Source organism: Onychomys torridus, chromosome 19, assembly GCF_903995425.1.
Source record: "Onychomys torridus chromosome 19, mOncTor1.1, whole genome shotgun sequence".
NCBI lineage: Eukaryota > Metazoa > Chordata > Mammalia > Rodentia > Cricetidae > Onychomys > Onychomys torridus.
This window is the reverse complement of record NC_050461.1, coordinates 48,317,511-48,331,563: the sequence shown is the minus strand read 5'-3', so window position 1 is coordinate 48,331,563 and position 14,053 is coordinate 48,317,511. Positions and strand designations below refer to the sequence as shown.

At 42.7% G+C, this 14,053-nt stretch overlaps 1 protein-coding gene across 12 annotated transcripts in view; it reads left to right on the top strand.

Moving 5' to 3' along the window:
• The window catches only part of Syne1 (spectrin repeat containing nuclear envelope protein 1), a 482,748-nt gene that overhangs the window by 413,096 nt on the left and 55,599 nt on the right, over positions 1–14,053 (top strand). For all 12 annotated transcript variants that reach the window (XM_036168948.1, XM_036168940.1, XM_036168942.1 and 9 more), the window contains 2 exons: positions 1,322–1,477; positions 9,263–9,421. In XM_036168948.1, the coding sequence (XP_036024841.1) occupies positions 1,322–1,477; positions 9,263–9,421 (315 nt within the window). The remainder of the gene's footprint in view (positions 1–1,321; positions 1,478–9,262; positions 9,422–14,053) is intronic.

Here is a 14,053-nt window from a genome sequence, read left to right as displayed (position 1 = left end):
TACGTGTGTGTGTGTGTGTGTGTGTGTGTGTGTGTGTGTGTGTGTGTGTGTGTGTGTGTTCTCTTTGGGTTTGGTTTGGTTTTAGAGAGGATTTTACTTTTGAACCCAGGCTGTCCTCAAACTCACAGAGTCCCTGTACCTCAGCCTCTGGAGTCATTACTGGGAGTGTAAGCAAATATCACCACAGTTAACTCTTTCTTTTTAAATTCATAAACTGATGCTTGAGATGTGGGGAGCAGTGGGATTGATATTAAAGAATATGGTCCTTACACTGGTATAACAGTTTAATCTGGATAAAGGTATAGACAGAATGCTGTATATTTATTCACCTGGAAAGTCTGGTCTTTCGGCCAGGAAAATACTTGGACAAGTGTCCTGCTTTTGAGTTTGGAGATTAGGAGGACGTGTTACCACACAGCTCCATTATGCTGTTCCCCAAATCACCCTCAGCAGCAAAACAAAGCAATTACTTGAGCATTTCAGGCTAAATCCTTGTTTGCTTAAATTGCCTGGAAAGTTAGCCCCAGACAGTACCGTTAATTACTTTTTCCTTTAGAAACTTGTCTCTGGTGTAAAGAGACAGGAAAGACAGAGAATAGAGTGTATGAAATTCTCCATTCATACACTAAATGAGCTGGAGTCTAAAAACAACAGCTGGCAGAGAGCGACAGTGACACAAAACTGGTCACCTGTCAGAGCGTGGCAGAAACTCACATCTGCTCATTTAAATATGGCTACAGGGATTTTTTTTCTTCACATAATACCCCCAAAGGACAAGTCCATAATCAATCGCTTCAACAAATCCCTGATCCTACAGAAGGTGTACCTAGTGAATTACTTTAAGTGGAGGAGAAACTGTAACAAAGCTTGATATTTCGTGTTCAGCATTTATCACAGAATGTGTCAACTGGGCATTTACCAATGACATTCAACCTAGGAAATTTCCCTTTTTAAATATTGCATTTGTGTGATCAGGAACCGGACAAACTAATGGATGGTTAAGGGGTTCTGAAATCAGTTTAGATGTGTTCACGGTCTCAGGGTGGTAGGGTGATATAAATTCAGAATAAAGAAGGTTACTACACTGAAAAAAATCTTAGAGTTTGAGAAAATGAACACCACCCTAGAAAGATTAGTGTGGTGGTGAATGGATGGGGAGAAGGCTCTGCAGGGAACCTTGGCAGGTTTTCCAGTTAGGCCGGATGCAAAGCAAACAGAGCTCGAGTTTGCTGTTCAGAAAGAGTTTGTAGAAAGGATCGCCAGAGCCCCTCCAAAGGGTTAAAGCTGTCGTGGGGGTTAATGGATGTTTGTTCCCACACAGGAACTGGAAAACACTGTTGGGAGGTGGACAGATGACCTGGCAGAACTCATGCTACTGAGGGATGCCCTGGCCGTGTACATCAGTGCCGAAGACATCTCCATCCTGAACGAACGCGTGGAGCTTCTGCAAAGGCAGTGGGAGGAGCTGTGTCACCAAGTAAGATGTGGTCGGAAGGAGGAAGTAGCTTCTCAGGATGGGAAGGTGGGAGGCAATCCATGACACCAGACAGGCTTGATCCATGTCTGGACTCACCCTGTGACTCACTGTGTAGACAGAGAAACCTGTGGTCATTGCCAGAATATTTCAGAAGGACAACTATATCATCATATTATACTTTGGATTCATCTATACTGAAGTATTTCTTTCTCTTTCCTTTCTTGGCCCAAACTGTTGTGCTTTCTAGGTAGGAGTTTTCAGCTGGGTCAGTACTGGTCGTATGTTTTGGATTTTAAATGCGGAAGAATCACATTGTTTTAGTTTTAATACTAACAAGATTCTAGAGGTAGTTTAATTTGTTGGAACAGTCATTGTTTTTTCTTATGAATGCATGGGTGTATGGCATTGTTAGGCTTACCTTATTTACTAAATGCCTTCCTATGTGTGCAAGTTGCTAAAGAAGATTCTAACTTAAGGTCTGAAAGGGAAAGATCGATTCAAAGGCAGCAGGAGAGGATCTTGGGCAAAAAGGAACATTGGGTAAAGGTTCGCAGTGAAGCCTGCTGGCCACTCAAGAGCCCATGGCTGCACTTGGCAGAAGTCTCCATGCTTTGTTCTTTAACGCTGTGCCCAGAGTACCACATCTGCCTCACTGCCAGCCATAAGACACCTTAAGTTCCATGTTGACACACTGCCGGCTATAACGCTCGCTGAATAGAATCCCTGCCACACTGCTGGCCATAACAAACCTTGAGAATCATTCCTGCCAGGCTGCAGGCTCTCATACACATTTATTCAGTGGATTGGTCATTGCAATTAGTGTGAACACAGGCTGTAAACAGAAATTCTTTCCATCAAGTTTCTAATCGCACTGGAACTAAAGTCAGCTGAGAAAGTCCTATACAGTCATGAAGAAAAGTCTATCATGAACAGATGGAAGCAATGCATAAAGATACTGGCTAGCTCAGGGTGGCGGGCATTGGTGAATGCAGAGAAAACGTTTCTTGAAATGGATAAATCTTAAGTGCTGAGGTGGGGGTGGAGGAGAGATTGCTGTACAGGGAACACATTCATCATTAACAAGGTTAAAGCATACTGGGGGCTGGAGAGATGTGGGTCTTAGAAGGTGAAGGTTTGCGCGCACCCAAACTTACGTTTCTTTGCTCCTGTGCCAACTACTCTGCCTGATATCTCTTTTTCTCTCTCCATCCTCCCCAGTTGACCTGACATTATGGATTCTTATCCTCATGCTTCTAGAACCATCTAACAGAGTTTGAGAGGCTCTTTCTTATGGTTTGTTTGATATTAAGAACAAATGTGTTCCTTGAAACCCCCGCCCCCATACTTAATCTAAACCCAGACTTTGCTCGCATAATGCATCAAAGGAAGATTCACTCACATGCCTCGAAGATGTTTCAACAGTTCCCTGTGAATGTACCCTTGCAAAATGAGGGCTACAAGAGATGTCTCTCACTAACATGTTAGCGTTCTGAGTTCAACATGAAAGTGGTCACCTTTCACAGAGTGCCATGTTCTCGGTGTATTTGGTGAGGAGCCTCCACAGAGTTGTTCATAGAGAGAGTGACAAGATTAATCATCACACGAATTATTTTCTGAACGCTTCAGCATGCGCACATTACTACAGTTACCATGTTATAATATACAGGTCTTGTCATGATACACCATATAAATGGAAGATATTTGATGGGTACTGATAATTAGAAATCAGGACAGCATTGTGCATTTGCCTCTGTGAGTCTGCTGATCTCTCTCTCTCTCTCTCTCTCTCTCTATCTATCTATCTATCTATCTATCTCTCTCTCTCTCTCTCTCTCTCTCTCCCTCCCTCCCTCCCTTTTAGAAATATTGCCCCTGTATCCGCAGGTCTTTTATTAGATGTACTTACTTATGTAGTTATTTTATATGTATGTAGTATGTGTGTCTGAGTGTATGCACATATACCATGAACATGCAGGATCACACAGAGCCCAGAAGAGTATGTCTGATCCCAGGAGCTGGAGTTAGTACAGGGGATTGTGAGCTGTCATGTGGGTGTTGGGAGCAGAGCTCAGGTCCTCTGCCAGAGTCGTAAGCACTCTTAACTGCTGAGTTGCCTCTCCAGCCCCCTATTTATCATTTTCTTAATTTTGAGAGAAGGCTACAACTACTTTCTCTTCAGAATTCACCTCCTTGTTCCCTGCTACACCTTCACAACATCCCTTCTTAAAGGCCTTGATCATGACTTTTCTCTTGCCCAGACTGACTACGACTTTTCTTCTGGCTCGCTCCCCTATTTTCTCTCCTATCTCACAACCCTGTGAAGTCCTGTTTGGAAATGTTCCACTCTGACTATTTTTATTGTCCTGTGAATTCCCGTTTCCTCCTTGTTCCATGCCGCCGTGGAACACACGTTTTTTATGAATGTCTGTAGTCTGATCCCAAGACTCTGAGGCCCTTAGATGCACAGGCCTTTTCTCTGTACAGCCAGTGCCCACAGCAGCTAAGTGTTCTCTGCATATGGCTAATAATGAAGGCCATGAATTACATGCATGTCCTGATAGTTTCGTTTCTCTGAGGATAAAAGAGTGACAGAATTTTAATATCTGGGAGATGAAGAAAACTATGATCATATGATAATTTCTGATTCAGGGAAAATTGTGGAACAGTGAGATGGAAATATCATTATTGCTAATTCTTAAGCCAGACATTCATATGTTCTAAAATTGCCCTCTAAACTTAGATAAATCTGCTTGACAATACAGCTTGGATGTGGCGTTTGGCCATGTGATACACTGTAAAGACATTAATCCTGTGCACCTGTGGTGAGTGGACTGGACCATGAGAGAGAGGAAGCCGATAGAAGCATCCGGTGCTTCTAGAAACTTCCGCTGCCAAAGTCTTAAAGTATGAAAATGAGACATAATTATCCTGTACCTGTCCCAGTCCGATCTACATTTGTTTAAACCAGTGAGAATGTAGCCTTGGGTTCTGGCCAGGTGCCAAGATGTAATAATTCTTGAGGAGGGATGCAGAGGAGCTACTAGCTCTTGAGGCTGTTGTTTCCGGTGAACTCATGTCAAATATGAAACCACAACAGGAAACAACCCTGCGCCTGGCTCCTTGTAAAGGTCGACAAACTCAGCTGAACATAGGTGACATTATGTCGGCTAAAGGAGGGGAGAGCCTGCCCTGCTCACTTAGCAGCAGCTGAGGAGAGGTGAGGATTAACTGGATCCATAGATGAGGATGAGGAAGACAGCCGTAAGTAGATGCTGTGGTGGTTCAGAGCAAACACAGAAGGGATGAGGTTTTCAGTCACCCCAAGGGATCTGTCCTAGCTGGCAGTTGCGGATTATATCACTTTTTTTCCTCTGTTTCTTTGTAGAACCATGTGTGATTCTAGCTAGATGTAAACATCTAACACCACACCACTCGAATCGCTCAGTGTGTGTGTGTGTGTGTGTGTGTGTGTGTGTGTGTGTGTGTGTGTGTTTACACCCACAATGTCATGATAAAAATATTTACTGTTAGGAAAAAACGGTATTTCCTGTTCAGCTGTCTCACTCTGGAGGCAATACACTGTGGTTCTACCCTTAAGAAAATGCAAATATGTGCTGAGCTGATAAATTCAGGGTTCTGACTGTATCCAAGGAAAGAAACGATTCATTAAATATAGCCTAAATATTCAGTGTATAAACAGCATCAAATGCTACTCTTCTTACAAATTTACATCTTTGCAAAAAGATTTGGTCCCTGGCTTACACCCAATGTTGCAGCCCACATATTTAGGGTTTTTTGTTTTTTTTTCCAGTTGTAGCTCCATAGTAAACACATGACAGCAATGCTTTCGTGGTGGGAGAGAAATATGAAGGAAGTGTATTCAGGCTGGTCCCTGGAGAGGCTGAACACAGGCATGCTAAGGAGAGAAAAGAGCAGACTAAGATGGGGAATGGTCAAACCCGTTTTGTACACCAGCCTTTTAAAAGCTGTCTGCTTCCTTGTGCCTTCCTGTCTGCACACCACATCCTGGAGCATAGTACAGCGCTTGGCACGCTGACGATGCGTCTTTATTGCAAACACTAAATGCTTGTGTTTGGGGAAACTGGAATTTCAGTTTACAAGTGGAAAGAGGAAGGCTTGTAGAAGAGGGGTGACCTGCTGTGGTCTTCTCAGCAGCCTTGTGGACACTGGCCTTGAGTCTTAGCTGCTTCTGGAGGTGTGACCCTACTCTGCGTCACAGCCTGTATCAATGACACCAGCTTTTCTGATCCTACCTTTCACTGGCCAAAAGCTGGTACCTGAATTGTCCAACTCACCCTGGGATAGGGTACACCTGCTCCTCAGAGAAATAGGTGATATCCTTCTATAATCACCCTTCTGCAGGTGTTGGTGAAGGGGAGCCCTGGTATCCATTTTTGGATCATGGCCAACATGTGGAGGAAACTCAAGAATGGAACAAATATCTCTCAACTCTTAAAGAGGAAGCTTCTTGTCCTTAGGGAAGAGTCACCAATACTGAAAATTTCTATATCAACTGAACCCAGGTTTTAGCCACAGCTCTTCCTCCCTTTCCAGTCTGATGCCATGTGAATGACAGGTGGAGAAGTCACAGTCTTAGTGTTTTACAACAGCAGATTCTTCTGTGCTGACTGACCGCACCATTATATTATATTACATCAAAAAACTAAAACACACAAAAATAAACATATTGTGAGTTTGATGTGAGACTAAGCCTGAGATCCATACTGAGGTCTTGTCTCAAAGTAACAGCAATACAATATGCTGTTAGCAAATAGGCTAATAGTTAAAGGAATATTATAAGGTAGAAAAATATCAGTGGCTAGTAGAGCATGTACCTTGGATGCTTAACATACAGCATTTCCACTTAAACTTTTCATAATAAAATACTGAGTTAAATACTCCCAAATCCAAACCACTGAAATTGATGGGTTTGCATTTCATTCAGCAGAATCAGTGACTGGTTAACATGTCATGGGCCTCGGTGGACCATCCTCCAGCTTTCTGCTACCACACTAATCGTACTTCATTTTGCTGATAGGTGGTGACACTCAGCTAGAAACACTCCTAGGTAACTTAAACAGCACTGCAAAATCATGAGCATTATGAAGGCACAGAATTTTAGAATTCTAGAACGGATCGTTCTAGACCCTGAGAAACAAACCATTGTTGTCAGCAGTGGCTAAGGAACTCTGAAAACTCAAAAGTAGACTGCCCAGTTTCTTAACTGGGCAAATGAACTGCTCAACTTTTCTGTAAAGAAGATATACACATGACCAAGAAAGGCCATCAGTACCATTATCTATTGGGAAAGATGAATGAAATCATAGCAGTAAAGTACTTCTTCCCTCTGACGTGGCTCTAGCCAAAAAGACAAAGAATGACCAGTGTTGTGAATGTAAAACACTGCGGCCACTTTGAACAAAAAAACCATTTATGTTACTGTATCATCCAGCAACAATATTAAGGATATATCTAAAGAAATGAATACCTGCCGGGCGGTGGTGGCACACGCCTTTAATCCCAGCACTCGGGAGGCAGAGGCAGGCAGATCTCTGTGAGTTCGAGGCCAGCCTGGGCTACCAAGTGAGTTCCAGGAAAGGTGCAAAGGTACACAGAGAAACCCTGTCTCAAAAAAAAAAAAAGAATGAAATGAATACCTATATCTGTGTAGACACTCATGCATGAGCATATGTGGCAGCAGCATTCAGAGTAAATCAGGATTAGAATCAACCAAAATGTCCACAGTCAGATGAATGGACAAGTAAAATATACTGCATCTATATAGTGAACTGTTGCCAACAGTTAGAAAGAATGAACCATGTTATATCCTTTGACATGGATTAACCTTTAAATAATGCTAAGTGAAAGAAGGCCACCAGAAAAGAACACAAGCTGTGATTCCAGCTTACATGGAATGTTGGAAATAGGCAAACACATAGAGATGGAGAGTAGATTAGAGCTGGGAGATGTATACAGGGAAAAGTGAATGACTACTTATATTAGGCAAGGTTCTCTGGAGGGACAAAGTCAATAGAGTGTGAATGTGTGTGTGTGTGTGTGTGTGTGTGTGTGTGTGTGCGCGCGCGCACATATGTGTGTTACTAAAGGTGATATAGTATATTGCTTATACCATTGGGGTTGGGTCATCTGATACCTCTGTCTGCATGTTACATGCAGAGAAAAAAGCTAAAGCTGCATGCCTGGGCAGTCCCAACTCAGTGCTGAAGGCCTGGAGGTTCCCTAGAGAGTTTTCAGTCCACATTGAAGAGTTGAAGCACCTAGAGTATGATGTCAGTGGAGGGAGCAAGAACAGGGGTAGCCAAACTCGCTCAGGAAGCAGAGTCAAAGGCACACAGGTATATGCTTGTTTTTCTGAGACCTCTTTATGTCTGGGCTGAGAAGTGAAAAATACCACCTACTTTAAGGGTGGATCTTTCTTCAGCCAATCACAGACAGGTCCCAGGATGTGCCTTCTAGATGATTCTTTTTTTTTCCCAGATTTATTTATTTATTATGTTCACAGAAGAGGACACCAGATCTCATTACAGATGGTTGTGAGCCACCATGTAGGTGCTGGGAATTGAACTCAGGACCTCTGGAAGAGCAGTCGGTGCTCTTAACCTTTGAGCCATCTCTCCAGCCCTCTAGATGATTCTATAACCCATCAAAACTAACCACCATGCTGCTGACAGGCACTGTTATTTGGGATGGGGCATGAAAATATTCTAAAGTTGAACCTGGTCATAATTGTACACCTCTGAATATACAAAAAAATACATTCAGTTGTATATTGTAAAGAAATTGTTTTATGTGAAGTATATATCAATGAAGCTAAAACAAAAACAAACAAAAGAACCTGCCTTGTTGGTTCTAATAATTCCAGATAAAGGATACTCAGCTTGCACACTCTTCCACATCTTTTTCAAGCATTCTGTGTTCTGTACAAGGTTAATGGGAAATGTTGATTATTTATGTTTCAAAGGTTAAAAGCTAAAACCTGTGTCTATACACTGAAAACCAAAAATATACAAAAACCAGAAGGAAAAGAAACAAAAAGGAGAGAAAAATGCTAAAAATGCAGAAATGAAGGGGCTTGCTAGGGGCAGAGCTGAACACCAGGAGTCATGTTCTGCTTCTGGAGTCATTTTCTTCTTCTGGTGGCTTTCTCCTCAGCACCCACTCCAGATACAGGAGACCCAAATGATGTTTCCTCTCCATCCCATTCTGTCCTTCTGTCCCCCTATTTTAAAAAAGAAAAACATTTATTTATTTGTATTTTACATATATGAATGTTTTGCATGGATATAAATATGCCAGGTGTGTGCCTGGTTCCTGTGGAGGCCAGAAGAATGCATCAGATCTTCCCCCTCAACTGGAGTTACAGGGGGTTGTGAGCCATCACATGGGTGCTGGGAGCCGAACTTGGGTCCTCTGTAAGAGCAGCAAATGTTCTTGACGGCTAAGAGGACATCATCTGGAGCCAGAGTTTCAGAGCGTTGTGAGCCATTACATGAGTGTTAGGAGGTGAACCTGGGGTGTCGGGGGGTAAACTTGGATTCTCTGCAAGAGCAGCCATTGATCTCAGCCTTTTCTCTAGCCTCTTTCCTTCTCTTTATTTTGGCAAATTCTATATTTCAGGAGACAGTGGCCTCCTGGGATGTCCAGGTCCTGCCCATTTCAGCACGGACGCCATTCCCTCCTCAGGGTAGGAGGCGCTCACTTGTTGTGACCCTTCTCATAACCATCCCATCGTAATCTCCCCAGGTCTCCATAAGGCGGCAGCAAGTGGGTGAACGGCTGGACGAATGGGCCGTCTTCAGCGAGAAGAACAAGGAGCTGTGTGAGTGGCTGACCCAGATGGAGGGCAAAGTCTCCCAGAACGGAGACATCCTCATTGAAGAGATGATAGAAAAACTCAAGAAGGTGAGCAGAGGCTGAGGTGGGGTGAGTGGTGGGAGGCGGCCGGGGGTTTCCCTTCTTCCCGGTGCTTTCTGTTCCTGTGTACTAAGCCGAGTCTTCATAACATACGTTATGGAAGACCCACTTTACATGCAAAATCTATAGGGTGCGTTTGCTTGGTGAGGAAATCAACTTCCTGCTTTCTGCCCTGGAGGAATCATTTAAACACACCACTCTTTGCTCGTTTTTATTTCTTGTGAGTTAGTTTTTAGAGATGGGCATCACAACAGAGGAATTAAAAGGAAAAATCCTAAGGGCAAATTAAGCTGATTTTCCCCTAGGAAATATGATCTATGGGCCCTCAGTAGAAATGAAGACATTCCTGGGAATTCTGGATTCCTATTGTTACAAGCTATCCATGCTTTATGAAACTATTTTGTTTACTTGCACCTAGTACATTTTTATTTATGTCTAAACAGGGCTCACTGAATTGACTCATAATTTTAAATGTTTGTGTGGGTTTCAGTAAAGTTTCTACATTTTTGGGCAAATATTCATGTCAGGATGTCGATTTGTGTGTCTCATTAGCACACGTATGGTGTGATTTTCATGTTTACTTTGTGTCACCTGTCTGGTGCAAAAGCCCCATCGGGCTGCAAACCTGCCTGGAACCTGGACAGTGTCTGTGGTGTTCTCTGCTCGCCACACAGCATCCGTAGCAGTGCCTAACTTCTCATAAGCATGCAGTTCCTGTTTGCTGAACACAGAGATCACAGCTTTATTCTTTCTGAAGAGCAATACACGTGGTTACCGGGAAAATTTATCTTACTCAATGCACACATATACAGAGCAAAGGTAAACTCCAAAGCCAACATATAGCATTGATGACTTTATTAGTTTTCTATATAAATATGGAAAAAAAATCTCTGAGTAAGCAATTTGTTTATTTGATGTCAAAATCCTTATTTCTAGACCAAGACAATACAGGCTTTATTGTAGCATCTACTAACAGTGGGACTTTGCTGGTTCTAGGTGTCAAAATGTTATATTAGGCAGGACTATTCTACTAGATACCATAATAAATTCTGATAAAGAGTGATTCTTCATTTGGTGTGTCTATATCCTCATTGCTTTTCTTGATGAAATTCAGAATGTACATTTTGGGAATAGTTTAAAAGAAAAAACTTTCTAGAACGAAATATAGCCAAAAATGTGCAAATGACTGAAACTTCAGTTTTTTCATGTGGGCGATTTTATTGTATTATTTGCTACAATGTTTGTTTGAAATACTCTTCGAGTAGGTGGGCCTGGTGGTCTGGGCCTGCCATCCCAGCTACTTGTGAGCCTAGGCAACGATATCTCATGTTCAAGGTCTGCCTAGGCTACAGAGTGAGTGCAAGGCTAGCCCAAGCAGCGTAGTAAGACCCTGGTTCACGATGGAGAGCAAAAGCCAATGAAGTAGTGGAGACCGGCATGGGGAACAGTTTATGGTGAAGCGTTTCCTTAGCATGCAGGCAGCCTGGGGTTGACTCCCAGTGTGCAAAAATAAAGAAGGAAAAGAAAAGAAATGCTCCTTAAAATATCAGTTCTACTAGTTTGTAGTTGTGGGAGCCCGTTTTCAGGTTCCTTATGGCTTTACCCAGCAGGTCCGCATAGAGAGGATGATTAGGACCACAGGCCTGAGTGCAGGTGTCTGAGATGGTCTGCACTTGGCTGTGCTGGGGGAGGAGGCCTTTTGCTCCACCCCTTGGCATTTCTATAAATACCCTGGGGCAGAGACAGTCAGGGCCTGTTGGAATAGGTTCTTGTATTTTCTGTTTATCTCCACAATCTAAATCCTTCTATCTAATAGTTCCTGCTGCTCGCACTCAAGAACACTCTGGGGAGCTGTGGGGTTGGTGGGTAAATGCCCTGAAGTAGATAAAGTAAGTTGGGGAACTTGAAAGCCTTGATTGTCTCTCTTGTAAATGTGAAGCATTACTAGGAAGAGCTGTGTATGTTTGACCATGTAGGAAAAGCCACATGACAATCTGCTCAAAGCCAATGATCAATCATTGTCTATTGGCATTGACATAAGCAGTTTAATGAAAATGACAACCCTTGGGGACAGTTTTACTCTGAGTGCATTTTAAAGTTCACAGCGGTTCTTTTGACATCAACGTTTCTCAATAAAACCATCCTAATTTTGGGATGGAATGTTAAAACTATACCTAAATGCACTCCGTGTTTTGGTTTCTGGATCCCTTTGTGTTGAAGTAACATGAAAAGGTGGGTGGACAGGGGTGAGGAGTCCTAAGCGTGCCAGGGCACTCAGCTCTGAGCCCGAATATAGCTTCACCTGCCATCCTCTTTCTTTCGGGTCCCCTTTCCTCAGATAAATGCTTAGAGAGGATCCTAACTTTAGAGGAAGAGTTAAAATATACATATAAAACCCATCTTCACTTTTTAAAATTTAATTTTGGTGGTTTTTTTTGCATATGCATGTCTGTGTATGCATTTTTGCATGTGTGTGACACACACATGTATGCATGTGCTTATGGAGACCAGAGGTCAAAGCTAGGCATCTTTCTCAATTGCTCTCCATCTTATAAACTGAGGCAGGGTATCTCAACTGAGCCCATAGCTCACAGGTTTGGCTAATCTCGCTATCCACTTGGCTCCAGGGATCCTGTTTTTCCCTCGGTGCTCAGGGATTACAGGCAAGGCAGCCCTCCTGCTCAGTGGGTTCTGGGGATCCAAATTCTGGGCCTCATGTTTATGCTTTATCTGAGGAGCATCTTTCCTCCTCATTATTTTGCTGAGAAACTATCTGCTGTGTAACAGGTGTTTTGACCTGTCATGACAAAGTTGATCCTAGAAACCAAACCTGTCTTCTGGTTTAGTCTCTGGTGTCCTCTGCAAATAGATCATATAGGGCCTTTTTTCTCCTCCCAGACAGGGTTTCTCTGGGTAGCCCTGGCTGTCCTGGATCTCGCTCTGTAGACCAGGCTGGCCTGGAACTCAGAGAGCCGCCTGACTCTGCCTCCTGAGTGCTGGGATTAACGGCGTGCACCATCACCGCCTGGCTGAACCTGTTATCTTTAACTGATTTTTGAAGAGGGACTAGCATAGAGACTGGATAAACCAAGAAGACATGAGACTCACTGACTTGCTGAAATTAATTATTAAATCTTGAGAACTAATGTGTTGCAAAAGATATTGCTATAATAAAGGAACTCAAAATATTTTGCACAAATAACATGACTGACATATTAAGTCTTCATAACTGACGTGATGTACATAAACATACACCTTCATGTATACACATGTGTAATGTTGTCACAGACATGCCTATGTGTGCATGTGTCTTTTAAGCCTGTCTTCAGCTGTTCTTATGCTGATTGATTCTATGTATACCACAAATCATCTTTTTACTGACTATGGCAGTAAGATATGATTCCGCAATGTTAAGTCTTCCAAGTTGCGTCTTCTGCATCTGTGTGTATTCTATTGTGTTTGGTTTGTTTTCTTCTTGGAGTTCTAGAGCTTAAACTCATGTCCCCACTAGTGCTACGTAAGCAATCCACCTTTGAGCCACTCCGCCGAACCACCAATTCTTGTTATTGATTTTCTCCTTTCACAGTTTCATACATGTGTATAATGCTCGATTATTTTCTCCCCTCCTTTCTCTCTCCCATCATTTTCAAATGCACATACACACCTGTGCACAGTCCATAGAGTTAACAGTGGGTGATGCCTTCTCTTTCCCATCAACCTGCATAGCACCTTCTAAGACCTTGAGAACTAGCTGGTAGGGAAGAAGCTTTCAGCTCAGTTTTAGCAGCCAAGGTGTGTGGTGTCTTCAGCCGCAGCTCTGTCCTCTCATCTAGTCCTTGGTGGCGGTAGCCAGGAGGGATGGCCAGAGCTTGTTTTAAGGACATCTTTTACTAATAACTAGGCTTCCCACTCCTAGGATTGGGATTTTTATTTGGTAACCTACAACTTCCAGAAATAGCTTTCTCTAGCTATTCAGGGTATCTACATTCAAATGCCATTTTGAAACTTTTGTTAGTTTCTTGAGGACTTGGTACAACATGCTTTTGTCATATTCACCCCATCCACCAACTCTTCCCAGGTCTACTTCTCATTCCCCACTCACCCAACTCACCCAACTTTGTGTCTTCTTTTTTTTTTTAACCCATCAAGGCAAACGTGTGCTGCCCAAATATTCTTGGGTGTATGGTTTCCTTTGGAGCACGGTCAACTTACCAAGGACTACACTCTTATCGAAAACCATCTCCTCCTTTCCTAGCAGCTAACAATTGTCAGTAGCTCCACACATGAAATACTTAATTTTTTAATTGTATTTTTATTTTGGTTATAAGGCAGTGGGTTTCCATAAGACTTTTTCATAACCTCTTCATTTTGGCTGAACCTTTCCCTTAATCTCTCACCTCCCCTATCCTGCCACTCTTGCCTGCTTAAGCCTTCCCACCCCCCAGCCTTCTCTCTCTACTTTGACTATTCTCCTTCCCGTAAGGCTGTCCTCTCCCCATGTAAGCCACAACTTGCATTTATACATCTATATATTTATTTAGCAATTTTTGTCTGTTTGTTTGGTTGATTTGGGTTTGTTTTGTTTGTTTTTTGTTTTTTGAGAAAGGGTCTCATGCAACC